Source organism: Oncorhynchus nerka, linkage group LG15 (genome assembly GCF_034236695.1).
Source record: "Oncorhynchus nerka isolate Pitt River linkage group LG15, Oner_Uvic_2.0, whole genome shotgun sequence".
In the NCBI taxonomy this organism is placed as follows: Eukaryota; Metazoa; Chordata; class Actinopteri; order Salmoniformes; family Salmonidae; genus Oncorhynchus; species Oncorhynchus nerka.
Window position 1 is genome coordinate 37,916,827 of NC_088410.1, and position 19,605 is coordinate 37,936,431.

The following is a 19,605-nucleotide window of genomic DNA, read 5'->3' on the forward strand; positions in this document are numbered from 1 at the left end:
CGGCTTCCCTGAATCTGAATCGAATTAACTGTCTGCTTTGCTCTACCAGTAACCACTAGGGATGTCTGCTCAACATCTGAGCTGCTATAGTCTGGAGCCCTAAAAGTCTGTTCATTGCTCTACCAGTAACCACTAGGGATGTCTGCTCAACATCTGAGCTGCTATAGTCTGGAGCCCTAAAAGTCTGTTCATTGCTCTACCAGTAACCACTAGGGATGTCTGCTCAACATCTGAGCTGCTATAGTCTGGAGCCCTAAAAGTCTGTTCATTGCTCTAGTGTGAGTATTGGAATGGGAGTTTTGGAAGCTCTGTGAAAACAATGGCTCCTGTATGTTGAGGGAACTTGTTAAAAGGTCCAGCTCTCTCAAATCCAAATTCCTTGATTAAAATGAGAAACATTGTGTCAATATTGCCAAAGCATCAATGTATGCAATATTCTTGAAATTGTAAGGTAATAATAAAACAATAAATAATAAAATAGAATAGTTAAAACGAAATAGAAATAACAATAGAATAATAACAGTGGATAGTAATAGAAAATAGAATCAATAATTGTTTAAACATGGAAAATAACAAGCAACTATTATTACTACTAAAATGAATGCTACCACCACTGTTATTTACACTAATACCACAACTATCCCTATGATTACTATTACCAATACTATCATTTCTACCAAAAATCTCTCTCTACTCACTCACTCACTCACACACAACCCCTGTTTAGTGTTACCAAAATGTAGTGACAGCCACTCCTCTTCCCCAGAGTGTGTAATCTCATTTAGTGTGCCACTGGTTTGAGAACCAGGCCCAAAACAATACTAATTATCTATTTATCCAATTATGAACACACCAACCTTGACCTTCTCTCCCCTTCACTCTGTGTGCATCCCAAACAGCACCCTATTCCCTCATCCAAACAGCACCCTATTCCCTATATAGTGTGCTACTTTTGACCAGGGCCTCGGTGCATTATATAGGGAATAGTGCCATATTTGGGATGCAGTCTCAGGGCCGGTTGCTTCATATTTAATGTTCAGCTACGATGGGGATGAAGTATAGTGTTTCGGTAATGTCCCTAATGAGGGGTTAATGAGAGGAGTGGAGTTTTGAAAGGTTGCTGGTGCTGAGTTATAGAATTAGAATTCCATTCAGTTCTATGTCTATGGTTGTAGCTACCACGGCAATTTGTTACTTCAAAAACGTTCGAGGTCTTTATAATCCATTAGGATACATATTTTATACCAGCAACATTTTATACACTGCCTGTGGGGCATATTCTGGCCCTGTCCATTGAGCTGAAATGTTACCAAAGCAACGCTTTGACTGCGAAAGAACATGGATAGACGGGAAGAATAACAGGTCGTAGCTTCACTGATGCCAGAACAAACATACATAATCAGTTAGCTTTTGCGAAATAGACCTAACAAATTGTGCCAGGAAAAGTAGTTCTCCCTTGGGTGGAGAGGGAAATGCAAGGGGCGATATAATAGCTGAGATGCAATGAGGCATGTATATGTGGACAATCAACGTTTTCCAGCCAGCTTTTAATTATGGATACTACACTGATAAGCCATATGCTCGTAAATAATTGGATAAATGACCATATGCGTCTCCTTTTGGGTGGGTCAGTGCTACATTTAGTTGTAATGCTTTGTAAATGTTATGCACACATAAATACCATAGTCAGACATAATGTTTAATAATAATGTAGTAAATAATTATAACTTTTTAAAATGAAAAGGGTTATGATGCCAAAGTCACCCAAGGGTACTTGTTTTGAATGTCACATGATGGAAGCTTCGTCGTGGGTTTGATGCTTGATTGAAGAGCTGTGTCGTATTCAGCTCACTCGAATCCAGAACGTTGAGATGAAGAAAAGTCTATGGGTGCCAATCTCTGGACCGTAGTTTTATCCAAAAGAGGGACATTATTTGTGGTCTGCATTTCGCAAAAGCTAACTTTGATTTTGTTTAATCAGTGAAGCTTCATAGGCTAACCATATCCCCAGAGGCTGCCGCTGCCCAACTGCTGGCGCCAGGCTGAAGTGGAGTGCGCAACGAGTATTGTCCTGTTGTGGGGCACTAAGTGCGCGACACATCCACTGCTTCTCCGCGAGTCTGTAGACAAGTGTAGAGCGACGCGGGAGGAACAGTAATTGTAAGAAAAATAGCGCTTTCCTCGACGAGACTTATTTGTGAAGGTAAACTATGTTTATTTGAATTATTTCCTTTCCTTTTGAAGTGTCTTTAGCTCAGAAGCGCCTCTTTAGTTTGTTCGTCTCCACGTGATATACTATTGTTTTCTACATTCACTGCTTTTTATTTTTAGAAGCTTACGCTTATTCATGGGATGTACATTTACATTTAAGTCATTTAGCAGACGCTCTTATCCAGAGCGACGCTAGCAATGTAAAAAATGTAACTGTAAAGGTCGAACAATGATACAATAAACACTATCCTTTGTATAAATATTCAAATCCATTTAGTCAGCTATTGAGTTTAAGGTGGAGGGAAAACCTTCACTTCCATAAACAACTTTTTACCATATCGATGTGAATACGAACAGGTAGTTTTTACGACTGTGTGGGAATGATATTTTCAGCATGAACTAATGTGTAAGCATAGTTTTTTTTAAAGACAAGTCTGGAATTGACGTTGTTGGCAGGCAAGTATAGATATAATTGCAAGCCCTTGCTTTGAAAATCGAAACGATATTGAACGCATCCCACTTGGTAATTTAATTTAGGTTTAGTGCATTACTGAAGAGCAGGACCAGGCAGACGTTGGTGGAAAGTGGAGTCCGTATCGATTTTGTTTGGTGGTTTGAGTATCTGTGATGCTGTTATACGTTTGATAGCATATTTCACTATCACTGTGATCAAACTCCCAAACCTGAAACGATCGAAAACGTTCTAACTTTACCCTACTGAATAGTGTTATTGACTGTGTGTTTGTTTATTCCATGTTTAACTCTGTGTTGTGCTTTGGTTTATCTTGGCCAGGTCGCAGTTGTAAATGAGAACTTGTTCTCAACTAGCCTACCTGGTTAAATAAAGGTGATTTTTATTTATTTTTTATTTTTTAAGTAATAGGATACATGCACGTGCACATTAACCCAACCCTTGCCAGAGCCCATTGGGGCGAGTTGGGCAGCACATGGTATTGGCATGTGTGCTTTAGTGGCATGGGCACACAATTATGAAATAGTCCCAATCAGTATTATCCAGCGAAAGTCTAACAGGTTAGATTGGGCTACATGTTGTTCATGTAGATAATCAACAAAAACAAGGATCAGAATGAGAAATTGGGTGATTTTGTCTTGTGCTTTAATTACAGTTGATTATTATTTACAATCCTGCGACACTTGTGACAAAGGCGTTCCTTGCATGCCAGACTTGCCCTTTGCATCCCCAGTTTATACCGTGATAGTTGTCATAATCGGCAGGTAGCTTAGTGGTTAGAGCGTTGAGCCAGTAACCGAAAGGTTTCTGGATCGAATCCCCGACCTGACAGGGTAAAAGTCTGTCGTTCTGCCCCTGAACAAGGCAGTTAACCCACTGTTCCTCGGTAGGCCTTCATTTTAAATAAGAATTTGTAATAGGATAGATGCACGTTCACATTAACCCAACTTGCCTAGTTAAATAAAGGTTACATAATCAAAGACCAACTAACTGTATCGTTTTGAATAAAACTGACTTTTAAAATTGCTGTTAAAGTCATAATGAAATAAGAGAGAAATTAGTTATTATGTGCCAAGTCTATACATGCCTGTAGCCTTGGAGACTGGCAGTCATGAACACAGACCAATGTTATTTAACCTTCTGGCGGTTACCACGGGCTAATTCACAGCCGATGTACACTGACACAGCGTCAGCATCTGCTTGACAGGGGAGCTAATACCACTCTCCCTCTTTTTCTGTTGGAGGTCCCATATCACAGGGCCTGCCTCTTTTTGTACAGTCTGTCCTGCTGTCTGTCCGCTTTACACTATTACACTGTCTCAGCCAGCCTGCCTATGCTTCTGTCTGTCTGTCTCCTCTCTCCTATGGCACTGTCATAACAACACACTGACTCGTGACTTTTACATCTAAGTTCTGTTTCTTCCGACTGGCTCATTATCCTATTCTGTCGCACCCTGATCTTTCACCTGTCCTTGTGATTGTCTCCACCCCCCTCCAGGTGTCGCACATTTTCTCCCATTATTCCCTGTGTATTTATACCTGTGTTCTCTGTTTGTCTGTTGCCAGTTTTTTTTGTGTCAGCTTCTGCTTTTCCCCAGTCTCTCTTTTCTCATCCTCCTGGGTTTTGACCCTTGCCTGTCCTGACCCTGTATCCACCTGCCTGACCACTCTGCCTGCCCCTGAGAACTGCCTGCCTGCCTGTACCTTTGCCCCACCTCTGGATTACCGACCTCTGCCAGACCTGAGCCTGCCTGCTGTCCTGTTCCGATGCCGCTGTTGCTGTAATAAACATTGTTACTTCGATACGGTCTGCATCTGGGTCTTACCTTGATACCTGATATATTCTTCCTTAATGTGGGAACCTTAGTATTGTGCTGCACACAAAAGAGACATGGCCAAGTTAAGCAATAAAAGAGAGAGTACTTGGTCTCATGACAAAGCCAGAGAATGTGCCATTTCTCCGGGTGACTGGCTGTGTTTTGCCATTTGCCCCTCAAACATGACGTATGCTTCTATGTTATGATGAACCGTGGGAGAGTTTATCGTAGCATACAGTTTCAATGTCCTACAGCTGAGGTATAAAGATACTAATTTATGTGTTTTATTTTAAGTGAAAATACATTTGAACAGATCCCATATAGATTTCTGACATAATCAACAGTGGAGTGTCATCTGAAAGATTTTATTTGAGAAAATGATCACCACAGTTACTCATTTTATTTTGGGATCAGTTGATTGACAGGCTGCTGACATTCTAGCCTTGTTTGAAGAGGCAGAAATACTTTATTTGGATAGTCCATCTGTAGATGCTTTACAGATTATCTTTACGCTAACTATCTACTAACTCCAACCTTAACCCTTATCTTTACCCTAAATATAACCCTTACCCTACCCCAAACCTTAACCCTTATTCTAAACTTAACCCTGACCCTTACTGTAACCTTCGCAAGCAGTTGCTTATCAACAGAGAGTTTGCTGATAGTATGACCATCTGTAGAGCACTTACAGACGGAAAATCGGGACTATCCAAATAAAGTGTGACCGAAGAGGCGAGCACAGCCAAGAAACACTGGCTGAGATCTGTCAGGGAGATGCCTTTGGAGCAGCATAAAAGGCTTGGAGCGAGGCAAGCACTGCTCAAGCCTACTAACATGTTCTGACACGAACTGTCCCCGGGCACTCAGTCAGAGGCAGTCCGTTGTTGCCTCTGAACCCTAAAGACTCGAGGCTGGTAAGATGCCCTCTGCAGAGTCTCCAGAGGTTTAACTGTTGGGTTGAGTTTGCGTTCAAAAATGAAATCCTCTTTTTCTTTTTGTTGTTGTTGTTGTTGTGGAAATAGAAATCTTTAGATGGAGGGCCATTGGAATGTTGTTTTGGGAGCACAGTGGTGAAATAACATGACCTTTATGCCGTCCCCTTGCCTGGTATTTATTTTCGAGCTAAGCGACAGGTTTCGGGATATTTTTATAGCCAAAAATACAGCGTTACTAACAACAGTCTCTTGTGACGTATAGTAGATACTCTTGTAAGCATGGTGCTGGGGAAGCGTACCGGGAGTCTCGGAGTGTTTTGTAGGTCAGGAAGACTGTTTGACGTATGCGTATGACTGATTTAGCACAGCCCTGTAGTGCCTATGCTACTGTATGCTAGTGTTCTAGCTAACTGCTAGCTCCCTCCATAGCTGTGTTGGGGCTCCATGTCATGTCCCCCATGTCCAGCCACTGTCCACAGGGCTCTATAGTCCTCTGATGCTGTCCACCCCACTGACCGCCAACTCGCATCAGTGGAACACACAAGCCATGTTACTCTGGAGACGGTGCATAGCGACATCCGGCCGTCATGGAAACTGGGTCAGTGGCTTTCACGAAAGGAGTGTACAGATGAATCCTTGACAGTGACAGAGAAATCATGTTTTATTTATTTTTTTAACAGACATTTTGGTTAACATTCATTTCTGTTCTACTACTGACAAATGTTTGAGTAACTCCAGACGTTATTGTGTTGGATTATAACCAGGTCCTAGTGTGACAATCACGTTCAGTGGTAGGGACCAAGTCAGTTGGGTAATTGAAGCATAAATGGCTGTTTATACTGTTGAATTTGCATGAGCTGCTATGTTCAGAATGCTTGGTATTAAAATGAGCTGCTATGTTCAGAATGCTTGGTATTAAAATGAGCAGGTATGTTCAGAATGCTTGGTATTAAAATGAGCAGGTATGTTCAGAATGCTTGGTATTAAAATGAGCAGGTATGTTCAGAATGCTTGGTATTAAAATGAGCAGGTATGGTCAGAATGCTTGGTATTAAAATTAGCAGGTATGTTCAGAATGCTTGGTATTAAAATGAGCAGGTATGTTCAGAATGTTTGGTATTAAAATGAGCAGGTATGTTCAGAATGCTTGGTATTAAAATGAGCAGGTATGTTCAGAATGCTTGGTATTAAAAGTAGCAGGTATGTTCAGAATGCTTGGTATTAAAATGAGCAGGTATGTTCAGAATGTTTGGTATTAAAATGAGCAGGTATGTTCAGAATGCTTGGTATTAAAATGAGCAGGTATGTTCAGAATGCTTGGTATTAAAATGAGCAGGTATGTTCAGAATGCTTGGTATTAAAATGAGCAGGTATGTTCAGAATGCTTGGTATTAAAATGAGCAGGTATGTTCAGAATGCTTGGTATTAAAATGAGCAGGTATGTTCAGAATGCTTGGCATTAAAATTAGCAGGTATGTTCAGAATGCTTGGTATTAAAATGAGCAGGTATGGTCAGAATGCTTGGTATTAAAATTAGCAGGTATGGTCAGAATGCTTTCTATTAAAATGAGCAGGTATGTTCAGAATGCTTGGTATTAAAATTAGCAGGTATGTTCAGAATGCTTGGTATTAAAATGAGCAGGTATGGTCAGAATGCTTGCTATTAAAATGAGCAGGTATGTTCAGAATGCTTGGTATTAAAATGAGCTGCTATGTTCAGAATGCTTGGTATTCAAATGAGCTGCTATGTTCAGAATGCTTGGTATTCAAATGAGCAGGTATTTCAGAATGCTTGGTATTCAAATGAGCTGGAATGTTCAGAATGCTTGGTATTCAAATGAGCTGGTATAGCCTATTAGCAACATCTACAAACACAGTCGATGACATGTAAATCAAACTCTACAAATCCTAAATTACACTAGCCCATAGATCCTAACAAGGACGGTTCCAAGCAACCAATGGATAACACCATAGCCTAAAAATATCAACATCAAAAGACTAAACATAAATTCCATATGTGATCCTGACCAGTGACCACCCTTTTTCCATGAGGCTGTGAGAGTTATTGGAACAGAGTTCTGATTCATTGCAGGTTGTCCCCCCCCCCATCATTGACTTTCCGACCGTTGTGTTGAAAAACGGTAGTTGGCTTTTGGATTGAATAGAGGCTGATGAGGCTGGGTGCGTGCTAATTGAATGGACAGCGAGAGTACTGACTGACCTAGTTCCATTAGTGATGATGCAGTGGGTTCCATTCCACTGGAGACAGTTAGGTGCATGGTCAATCTGATATCTGCTGTGGCCATACAGCATTTACTACGATGCGGCCTCCGCCGAAGTCAGAGCAAACTTACTTTTTGCACTTCGCGGAGCAGAGCTGTTGTCAAGGAAGTGAGTTTGTTTATACAGAACCTCCCGCCCCCACCTACCGTCAACCAATCGTGTCAATGCGGAGCTGTACGGAGCCAACCGCGTTATTACAACATTTGAGAGGTGCACGGCGATGTGGTACGGGGCTTGATTTGGCCTCTGTAATCCTCCGGAGCCTCCGACCACATTTTCGGATCAAGCATAAATTGGCTTTTGGTCGCTGTTACAATGAACTCCCTCGCGTGGTGAGTGGCGGGAGACACCACAGAACAGACCTTGGTCATGTTCATAAGGCACCAACTGGAGAAAAATGAAACAGAACTGGGACTTGTCGAACAAGAAACTATAATTTTAGTTTTCTTTTGCAGAATATTTGAAAGCATTTTCTATTGCTTGCTTTTATGAACATAACCCAGAGTATGTAGGTGCATGGTCAAAATTGCTTCAGGTGCAGTCAAATAAGACTGTTTAGGTTTCTATAGTAATAAAATATACTAGACACTAAACAGAACTAGATTGTTGGGTGTTCATCCGTGTATTGGATTCCAGTCACAGAATGGATGTGCCCATCTTCTTCAAAGGTAGTTTGTTATAATGCAAAGAGGGACTATGAGGCTTTTTGGATCTCCCAGCTTAGGCCCTGGAAGCTTTGAACATCTAATGAGAAACATTGGTCAATAGACAGTTTTTCTCGGCTCAATCGCCATTCATAATCCCGTACGGGCAGGACCAATGTTTGGACTGAATTAGTATTCATAGTAGATTGAATGAGGCCTGTTGATCTCTTTGTGTGCGTGTGAATGGACATGATGCAGAATTTGGTTATTGGCTGTGGGTATCCTTTGATCTAATCTGAAAAGTGTGTGTGTGCAGATGCAAGCATGTGTGTTATGTGCATTTGTCAATAAGTTTCTTGGAAACCAATGACTCACACATAGAACTGGCAAGTTGGACATCATCATAGCTCCCTGTATTCCCCACTATACCATGGCAACAGGTATTAAGCCTTTGCCAAGACTGTGCTTCATGTGGCGAGGACGGGACACAATGACACTCAAACAATGATATATTCCAAATTATCAACTGGGTGGTTCTAGCCCTGACTGGAGATTGGCTGAAAGCTGTGGTATATCAGACCGTATACCATGGGGTATGACAAAATGTATTTTTACTACTCTAATTGTGTTGTGTCGTGACTAAGAACAACCCTTAGCTGTGGTTTATTGGCCATATACCACAACCCCTTGGGCCTTATTGCTTAAATAGACTCCCTGTTTGGATTCTGTCTTTTGTCTAAGATGTGACACTTATAAGTGGATCCATACCAATCTAGGAAACTTGTTTAAAAAAATAAAAAATAAAAAATCTAATCAAAACACCACTAGCTACTGATGATAAGCATTTAATCGTGCTATCCTTTGGGTGGGCAGAGCAAATGGCTCCTCAAAAGGATGCGGCCACTAGGATAATGATATCTAAGGGATTCGGAAATAACTAAAATATTACATATTAATCTTTTCTTTCTCATTTTCATGTTGAGTTAGAGGATATTGTTCTGCCCTAATGGCAACTATTTCACCATGACACTTAGACGTCAACTAGATTAGACTGCATTCCCACTTCTGACTGCCTGGTATTTTCACTGTAGAAAAGATAAGTCTGTCTGGATATTTCTCCTAGTCTTTTACTTGTATATGGCCCAAAAGTCCACAACACCCTGCACTGGTTGCTTTCTCCTGGTATAAGAGTTCATGAATATACAACAGAACATATTTGCTAATAACTTCCTGTGGAAGTAGCTGTTTAGACACTTCATAGAACCAGTTAACTAGCATTAATGTACACAGGCAAATCTGTACAAAAAAAACAAAAACAAAAAATGTCTTCCCCCAACTGAAAGCTTTAAAATATTTCTACTCTATTTCTTCTGAATTTCAGGTCCATATTGGTTCAAATCCTAGAAGTCCTCATCTTTTAGCATCAGATAGTGACGATGTAGCAAAGCCAGGCATGGCAAAGTTATCCCTGCCTTCACTTGTCTCTGGTTCATTCCATATGTGATGGGCCCTTCTTTCCCCATCCAAACACTTGTCGAGCCCCTCTGGCAACCAGTCTCCCCATCTGCGACAGCCAGCCCGAAAAGCCTGCAAACGTCACCGTCCAAATACAGTCCCATAGAGTTGGAATGGAGAATCACACACTTTTACCCTATTCCCCCAGACACTTTAATATGGACAGACTATTTCTGACTGATCGCACAAGGACTAATGACGTCTGTACATTTTTAAACCATCTTGCACTGATGACGCGTGATCAACAGTCAGGCTTGTTCTGCCATTTAATGTTCTGTCATTTATTCGGTCATTATGTTTTGTATAATTTAGTATTCTGTCATTTGGTGCTCTGTCGGTGTTGTGACTTAGTGTTCTGTCATTTTGCATTGTCATTCAGTGTCCTGTCGTTTAGGCATAGCGTTTTGTCATTTATAGTTATCTATTATTTGAAATGTAGTTTTGTCTACACCAGGAGGTAGGCCTTCTATACATTGAAGCTCAAACTGCCTTGATAGATCTCTATTTTTAGAGGTTTGGTAATGATGCGTTGTGTGTGTGTGTGTGTGTGTGTGTGTGTGGGAGTAACGAGCGCAACTGGATGCTAGCATCGAACGTTAACCACCCTATGATAAAACACAGTAGCCTGTCAATGAATGGCCTTGTGCGTCACACGCAAGCTAGTGCGTCACACGCAAGCTAGCGCGTCACATGCTAGCAAAGCCACTGGTGTTGAAAGGCTGGTATTAATATCTAAGTGGACGTGTGGGTAAGAGCTGTACTGAATGGGGACTGATTGGCTACCTGATAATGGCCCTCATTTGCTTTCCCCTCATTGCTTACACCTGCTGGACCTTTGTGCTAAAAAGTCCCATTTGATTGACTGGTGAGTCTATGGCTGTGTCCCAATCACTTTATCACCTCCTCGTCTCCTTTCCTAGCTGACCAATGGTAATTTCCCACCTCTGAGTGAGCTACGTGGCCCAAATTTACTTTGGTCTGAAGAGAAGGCCTATGGACCTTTTTGCCTTCATCCACTTCTAATTAAATGGAATTGATTTTCTAATTGTCCAAATTATAAAGTGGTTAATTGGTAATGATAGAATAGGCCAGTCTCATTACACGCATAGCTGCACCATAGTGAGTCAACCGTAGTGGGAGAGATGTGTTGCATCCACAGTCAGAGGTCAGATGAGATATTTATATTACCACTGTCACACCAATTGCTCTGACTCAGTCCTTTGAAACAATGAACTTGCAAAAGCCCTTTAAATGAGATGCATTAGTCATCTTATGCATTCGTACCCATATATTATCAATATCGTGATACAAGGGGCCGTGAGGCCATGTTATCAATATCGTGATACAAAGGGTCCGTGAGGCCATGTTATCAATATCGTGATACAAGGGGCCGTGAGGCCATGTTATCAATATCGTGATACAAGGGGCCGTGAGGCCGACCTGCCTCTCTCTCGTTGCACTCCACAAGGAGTGCCTGTTACACGAATGCAGTAAGCCAAGGTAAGTTGCTAGTTAGCATTAAACTTATCTTATAAAAAACAATCAATCATAATCACTAGTTAACTACACATGGTTGATATTACTAGATATTATCTAGCGTGTCCTGCGTTGCATATAATCTGACTGAGCATAAAAGTATCTAATTATCTGACTGAGCGGTGGTAGGCAGAAGCAGGCGCGTAAACATTCATTCAAACAGCACTTTTGTGCGTTTTGTCAGCAGCTCTTCGTTGTGCATCAAGCATTGCGCTGTTTATGACTTCAAGCCTATCAACTCCTGAGATGAGGCTGGTGTAACCGAAGTGAAATGGCTAGCTAGTTAGCGCGCTCTAATAGCGTTTCAAACGTCACTCGCTCTGAGCCTTCTAGTAGTTGTTCCCATTGCTCTGCATGGGTAATGCGGCTTCGATGGTGGCTGTTGTCGTTGTGTTGCTGGTTTGAGCCCAGGTAGGGGCGAGGAGAGGGACAAAAGCTATACTGTTACACTTGCAATGCTAAAGTGCCTATTAGAACATCCAATAGTCAAAGGTTAATGAAATACAAATGGTATAGAGGGAAATAGTCCTATAATTCCTATAATAAGTACAACCTAAAACGTATTACCTGGGAATATTGAAGACTCATGTTAAAAGGAACCACCAGCTTTCATATGTTCTCATGTTCTGAGCAAGGAACTGAAACGTTAGCTTTCTTACATAGCACATATTGCACTTTTACTTTCTTCTCCAACACTTTGTTTTTGCATTATTTAAACCAAATTGAACATGTTTCATTATTTACTTGAGGCTAAATTGATTTTATTGATGTATTATATTAAGTTAAAATAAGTGTTAATTCAGTATTGTTGTAATTTTCTTTATTACAAATACATGTAAAAAATATATATATATTTTTTAAAAAGGCTGATTAATCGGTATCGTCTGTTTTGGTCCTCCAATAATCGGTATCGGCTTTTTTGGTCCTCTAATAATCGCTATCGGCGTTGAAAAATCATAATCGGTCGACCTCTAATGTGAAGCCATACAAGTCTTTGCAAAGAGAGAAAAACAAAGCCTGAATAGACTGGTATTTCTCTCACACACACATTCCCACTCAAAAACAGCCAGTGACAGTAAACAGACAACTCATTATGTAAAAGGACTGCCTTTTCAACACATCCCCATGCATGCCCAGAAATCAGGCTTCCAGCTAGCGTGGGCAACAGCTCCTGCAACCAAGTGATCAGTGCTGCTTATGACTGATGAGCATCAACATCAATATGCTGTTGCATATGTCACACCATCAAAGTGTAAGAATGCTGGACTTTTTCTTGACTGGATCATGTTGTGTTAATCAGATGGGTCTTGACTGGATCATGTTGTGTTAATCAGATGGGTCTTGACTGGATCATGTTGTGTTAATCAGATGGGTCTTGACTGGATCATCTTGGGTTAATCAGATGGGTCTTGACTGGATCATGTTGTGTTAATCAGATGGGTCTTGACTGGATCATCTTGGGTTAATCAGATGGGTCTTGACTGGATCATGTTGTGTTAATCAGATGGGTCTTGACTGGATCATGTTGTGTTAATCAGATGGGTCTTGACTGGATCATGTTGTGTTAATCAGATGGGTCTTGACTGGATCATCTTGGGTTAATCAGATGGGTCTTGACTGGATGATGTTGTGTTAATCAGATGGGTCTTGACTGGATCATGTTGTGTTAATCAGATGGGCTGAATTATGGAATATGGGGAGTAATTCACAGGCCTCCCCAGCACTATTAGTGGTGTGTGGTTTTGGCCTGAGGCAAAGCGAGGGCAGACAGACCTACAACTGCAGTTCAAAGTTCAGCTTTTTCAAAATCAGCCCAATGTTCATGAAGCAGGATACACTGTATGGCTCTTCTAAAAGTATTTTGAGAGATCAGGGCACTAGGCTAGATTTTCCTTACTTAAAAAAAAAAATAGGGCTAAACAACTGACAAAGTAAAACACTAATATAAAAGTACACTAAACTATGATACACCGATTAGATGTCAGGATGGAAAGAAGAGCAGGGAGGATTACTGGGACATGTTTTACATATTGAGACATGCCTGGCAGGCAGAGCTGCCTCCCAGGTAACGCTCATGGCTTAAGTTTGTCTGGCAAGTGACAACTGGGACGCAGACTTGACCATTGGGTCTTAGCCATTGTCTCACAATTGACCATTAGGACATAGACATGGCCTTATCATTGAGTACTGTGACACCGACCACTACCTTTTTCTATTAACTCCATCCTCTCTGTCTCCCTGCAGCTCCTCTTTCTGCCGGCGGCGCCCCCTGCAGTTGTGGATGTGGTATGACCCTGTGTGGCAGGAAGGTGTTGACAGTGCTAAGCAGCGTGTTCGCTGTGTGCGCCCTGGGCCTGCTGGGCGTCGCTGTCAGTACTGACTACTGGCTCTATCTGGAGGAGGGCGTCATCCTGCCCCTCAATCAGAGCACTGAGTTACGCATGTCCCTGCACTCGGGCCTCTGGAGGGTCTGCTTCACAGCTGGTAAGTTTCTGGTTAGGGGTAGACGTTGCCCCTTAATTACAGATCTAGGATCAGTTCAGATTAGAGATACATATGTCCCTGCAGTCAGAGCTGAACAAAAAGACATATGCTTTGTCACCAACACCAGATAGGTATAGTGAAATGTGTGGTTTTACGGGATCAGCCATACACTCTTAGAAAAAAGGGTTCCAAAAGGGTTCTTCCGCTGACCCCGTGGATAACCCTTTTTGGTTCCAGGTACCCTTTTGGAACATACAACTTAAAAGGGTTCTCCTATTGGGACAGCCAAAGAACCCTTTTGGTGGAACCATTTGGGTTGTATGTACCTTTTCTACAGAGGGTTCTACCTGGAACCAAAAAGGATTATATCTGGAACCAAAGAAAGGTTATTCTATAGGGACTGCCATATACCCCTTTAAGGTTCTAGATAACACCTTTTCTTCCCTAAGAGTTGAGTTTAGTAGTACGGCGCCCCTGTAGGAATTTAGGGTTAAGTGCCTTGCTCAAGGACACATAGTCAGATTTTTACTTTGTCGGTTCGGGTATTAGAACCTACTTTCGGTTACTGGCCCAACAAATCTAGGATCAAGGTAGAGTCTGCCCCTTGGGTGTCCCGAGATCATCATAACCATTCAGGGACACTGACCATTGTTTACTTCAGTATCTGAAGTGTCTACGTCTGATGACTGGTAGCTTCTAGCTGGCCTCTGTGCCAGTCTGTTTCTGTTTTGGTAAGTGATGACAGGAGTTGGCGAGGAGGAGAAACAGGCTGGCACTGCAGGCTGGTTCACTAGACTCTTGAGAGTCAAATGTTCATCCTCTTCTCTCTCCACTCCCTCTCAGCTGTGTCCCAGTGACCTGTCCTTGAGTTACCCTGTCTCCCCATGTTGGGTTATTACCATGTCCTATCAACTCAGCCCGGCTGCTCTCTCGCTCTAGGACGCTTACTGTGAAAAAAAATCATGCTCTTCTCCATTCTCTTTTTTCCTTTGTCACTACCCCATGTGTCCCATTGCTGACGTGTTCCTCAGCGCTGGCCAATGCCACTCGTCATTCCAGCATACAACACCTGCATTATTATCCAGGCCCATAAACTGGCCCGCTTTCTGAAGACGCAGTAGTGACCCTACTAGCCAAGCTAAACCAACACCCCTGTTCACCTTCTCCTTCTACTCTGACTGTGAAAAGCCTTGTTTCAAGGGGAACTAACACGGGCTTTTCTCCACCCCGCATGGTTACCTTGTGCCCTATCACAGGGAAGCTCTACCTCTTCCGGCCCCACTCCCTCACTGCACTGAGACGCCACCCCTTTTCTCTCTGAGCGACGCTATCTTTCAAAGTGTTTCCAAGCAGTAAACCAGGTGTTCACTTCCTCTCTGACATTTGATTGTGTCAGCCTCAGCTACCTGTCGTCTCTCCCAAGGAAGCTGAGGCTGACACAATCAAATGTAGCCAGTGCATTAACTAATGAGCTAACATGTACTGTATTTAAAATGCATGCACTTGCCAAGTAATATTTGTCAGGACAATAAACAGGATTTGTTTCTATATTGCCATTATACCAGTGACTGCTGGTGGAGGTAAAAATGGGGAGGACGGGCTAATTTCTCCCCTCACCAGCATTATACTTCCCAGGAAGTATCACAAAGTGACATGATGGTACAAAGCACATCCTAGGTACTTCCATATAAACATGTCTTTTTTAGCCCTCCGTGTCCATCCTGACCTCCACATGTTCTCAAGCAAACACACTGTCAACATGACATGTTTCTGTGGTGATTAAATAGCGAATGTTTTGCCTTGGTCCAAAAGACCAACTTCCAATGCAGGACTAAGGAGCCATTATTTGTGTTTTAGCGGCGATTTAATGGCCTTGTTGCTAAACTGCCCCAGCTAGCTGTCTGTTTGACCCAGAAACTCTAGGCTTATGTTTAGTTAGGGACAGACACACTGGGCCTATCTGACTCAGTACTGTTATGATACATCATTACAACATAAAGAGTGAATGGGGGCTGTGTTATGCCCAGTATTGATGCTGCGGAGCGCCCATTGAGTGGTAGTGTTAAATGCAGCTGTTGGTTCCAGTCTGTTTGATTTGTGCTTGTATTGACTCTGGTCAATCCACTGATGTATAAAAGCTCACTTCTCTCATGTCCATGAGACTGGGAAGAAGATGTTCTGACTAGGGTGCTATAGTCGTTTAGAAATGGCAAACAGGTCACTGGTTGATCGACACGCACATAAGACCAGTTTCCTGGACTGGAAGACACTTTTCGAGGAGATTTTCCATTGAACATGCGTTTTAGTCCAGGATGACTAATATGTGTCCAGTAAACCACCTCATGACGAGTAAGAAAAATGAAGGGGATTTGTTATATTGAGTTAGAACAAACTGAAATAAGCCACCTATCGACTTTGGACCATAGACATTAAAACCAGTAGATAGTGCTAACGCTAATGTCATCCATGCATTCCGTATGGACAATTTGAAGGGCGCCATATTGCTGAATGGCACTTCCTCGTAGCCTACCCACCTGTGATTGGTCTGTTTCAGTACATGGTCCTGTATGACAACAAATGTAGTTGTCAGAATGGATCACTGTTTAATTCAATCTATTGATTTGTAGCTAACTTTCAAATAATTCACGTTGGGTTCGAACTTGATCATAATAAACTAATTTTAGAGACCAAAACCTCCCTCAAAATTTTGGGGGCGTTTTGGCGATTTAGAATTTATGTAGGCTTTCTTGGGCAAACCAGGGCTTTTGGCACCGCTAGGTTGCTACGAAGTAGACGACCAGCAGAGCTTGTTACTTCACACTCCAGACCAGAAACTGGGGCCCTGCTTTGGACATGTAGGGGTACTGTACACAAGTACAAATACATGTCCTTTTCTTTCATTCCACCAAACCATCTAACCATGGTTCACCTGTTCACCAAGTCCTCCTCCTGGCCTAACCAGGTACAATGCTGGGTGCTTTAATTTGAATGTTGTTTTTCTGGGCAGAGCTGAATAGTATTTATGAACATATATACTGTAGTATGTCTAAAAGTTGCAGTCTAATTTGATTCCTTTTATTATGTAATACATTTTACTGCAGTCCATCATCGCCACAGCAATAGTTGTGCAACATCATTATAAATCCATTTGCTGCCATCTCTATATAATTGTGACTTGTCTAGTGTTACTGTTAATGGTGTTTGACATCGTTGACACAATATGGCATGCGTTCCAAATGCCCCCCTTTTCCCTACATAGTGCATTACTTTTGACCAGAGACCTGGTCAAAAGTAGTGCACTATTTAGGGAATCGGGTGCCATTTGGGACAGGCCATTATGGCTTAATAAGGCAGCGAGGGATCCCATGGCTCTTCATTAGCCTTCTAGTAATTAAATTATACCAGACTGACAGCAAAGACTCACTTATTGAAGAGGGTTAATTACTGCTAAGATTCTGCAGCGTGAGAGAGATTCAAACCCACGCACGCATGCATACACACACACACACACATGCATACACACACACACACACACACACACACACACACACACACACACACACACACACACACACACGCACGCATGCATACATGCACACACACACACACGCATGCATACATACACGCATGCATACATACACACACACACACACACACGCATGCATACATGCACACACACACACACACGCATGCATACATGCACACACACACACACACACACACACGCATGCATACATGCACACACACACACGCATGCATACATGCACACACACACACACACACACGCATGCATACATGCACACACACACACACACACACACACGCACGCATACATGCACACACACACACACACACACACACCATCACCTGTGGTTAGGGTGAAATTAAAATAAACACTCTTTCGTCACAGGACAGGGTGATAAAATGTCATGGCTGGGTGTTGGCACAAACACATCTTCCTCTTTCCTGATCTAACAACCCTGTTGTCTGTCTGTTTAAATCCATTAACACAACTCTATGCAACAGTTCTCTGTTATATCTATTCCCAACTCTATGCAGCAGTTCTCTTCTATGTCTATTCCCAACTCTATGCAGCAGTTCTCTCCTATATCTATTCCCAACTCTATGCAGCAGTTCTCTCCTATGTCTATTCCCAACTCTATGCAGCAGTTCTCTCCTATGTCTATTCCCAACTCTATGCAACAGTTTTCTCCTATATCTATTCCCAACTCTATGCAGCAGTTCTCTCCTATATCTATTCCCAACTATGCAGCAGTTCTCTCCTATGTCTATTCCCAACTCTATGCAACAGTTTTCTCCTATATCTATTCCCAACTCTATGCAGCAGTTCTCTCCTATATCTATTCCCAACTCTATGCAACAGTTTTCTCCTATATCTATTCCCAACTCTATGCAGCAGTTCTCTCCTATGTCTATTCCCAACTCTATGCAACAGTTTTCTCCTATATCTATAACCCAACTCTATGCAGCAGTTCTCTCCTATATCTATTCCCAACTCTATGCAACAGTTCTCTCCTATGTCTATTCCCAACTCTATGCAACAGTTCTCTCATATCTATTCATCTACATTCATGCCATTTCATTCCTGCACAATTCCATTGATTAACTCTACTTACCCCCTTTTTTAGCGATGAGCCCCAAGTGTGTGGGCTTTGTATTCACATGTTAAAGGTGTCGTAAAGGGTTAATAAATGCCTTCTCCTTTGCTTGTGTTGTAGGAGATGAGAAGGGCCGTTGTTTCACCATTGAGTATGTGATGCCCACCAACGTGCAGCTGACGTCGGAGTCTACAGTTAGTGTGCTGAGTAAGTGAAGACTTGTCATACGCTCAACTCAGTGTCATCTTCATCTGTTCTGGGGACATATCAAGTGTGTTAGAGTAGGAGTGCTGATTTAGGATCTGTTTGACCTTTTTAGATCACCATGTACAGTATGAGATAACATGGACAGGCGGATACGTTAGGAATACGGACTCTGGTCCCGAGCACAAACACACCTGTTCTGTTGTGGGAGGGCATAAAGGTAGGGCCAAGAGTTTTTCCTGACTGTATGACCTGGCAAGTCATTAACGATCATATAACCAGAGCCCATAGTTTTCCCAGATCAGATCACATGGTCAGGAAGAGCTCCTGGCCTAACTCCTAGGCCGCCAGACAGACTGCTGTCACTTTAGGCCTCAAGATATTTCTGTTGTTAAAATACATTTTTAAAAACTTTGACATAAGTTCAGTGATAGATGAGGGGTATGCCTGAGGAGAGGAAGAATGTGCTTCATTGTCAATCGCACAGGGTCCATTCTGATAATGTCAAACAAAAGGCATGTTGAATTATCATCATGACAAATAGTGAATTCTGTGGACAATGATGCGATGCACATACTGTATGTCATATACTTATGTCATTCCCCCAGAGAGACCGAAGGTACGGGGTATGCCAGGGGTAGGTAACTAGATTCAACCGCGGGACAATTTTTGTCTGAGCGGATGGTTGATTATAATAATAGTGCAAATTGACCACAAGCCCAAAAAGAGATTTTGAATTTGAAAATAACAATTTCATACCTTCATTACATTGAAACACGATCACATAAACTCAGCAAAAAAGAAACATCTTCTCACTGTCAACTGCATTTATTTTCAGCAAACTTAAATCGTTCTGCCCCTGAACAGGCAGTAAACCCACTGTTC

The 19,605-nt window shown here is 42.1% G+C and overlaps 1 protein-coding gene across 1 annotated transcript in view; it reads left to right on the forward strand.

The window, feature by feature from the left end:
* The first annotated feature begins 1,791 nt into the window (after nt 1-1,791).
* Nucleotides 1,792-19,605, forward strand: part of LOC115103559 (voltage-dependent calcium channel gamma-5 subunit) — a 29,359-nt gene continuing 11,545 nt past the window's right edge. Inside the window, exons 1-3 of the mRNA XM_029624397.2 lie at nt 1,792-2,203; nt 13,658-13,897; nt 18,637-18,723. Coding sequence (XP_029480257.1) covers nt 13,702-13,897; nt 18,637-18,723 — 283 coding nt within the window. The 5' untranslated portion in view covers nt 1,792-2,203; nt 13,658-13,701. The remainder of the gene's footprint in view (nt 2,204-13,657; nt 13,898-18,636; nt 18,724-19,605) is intronic.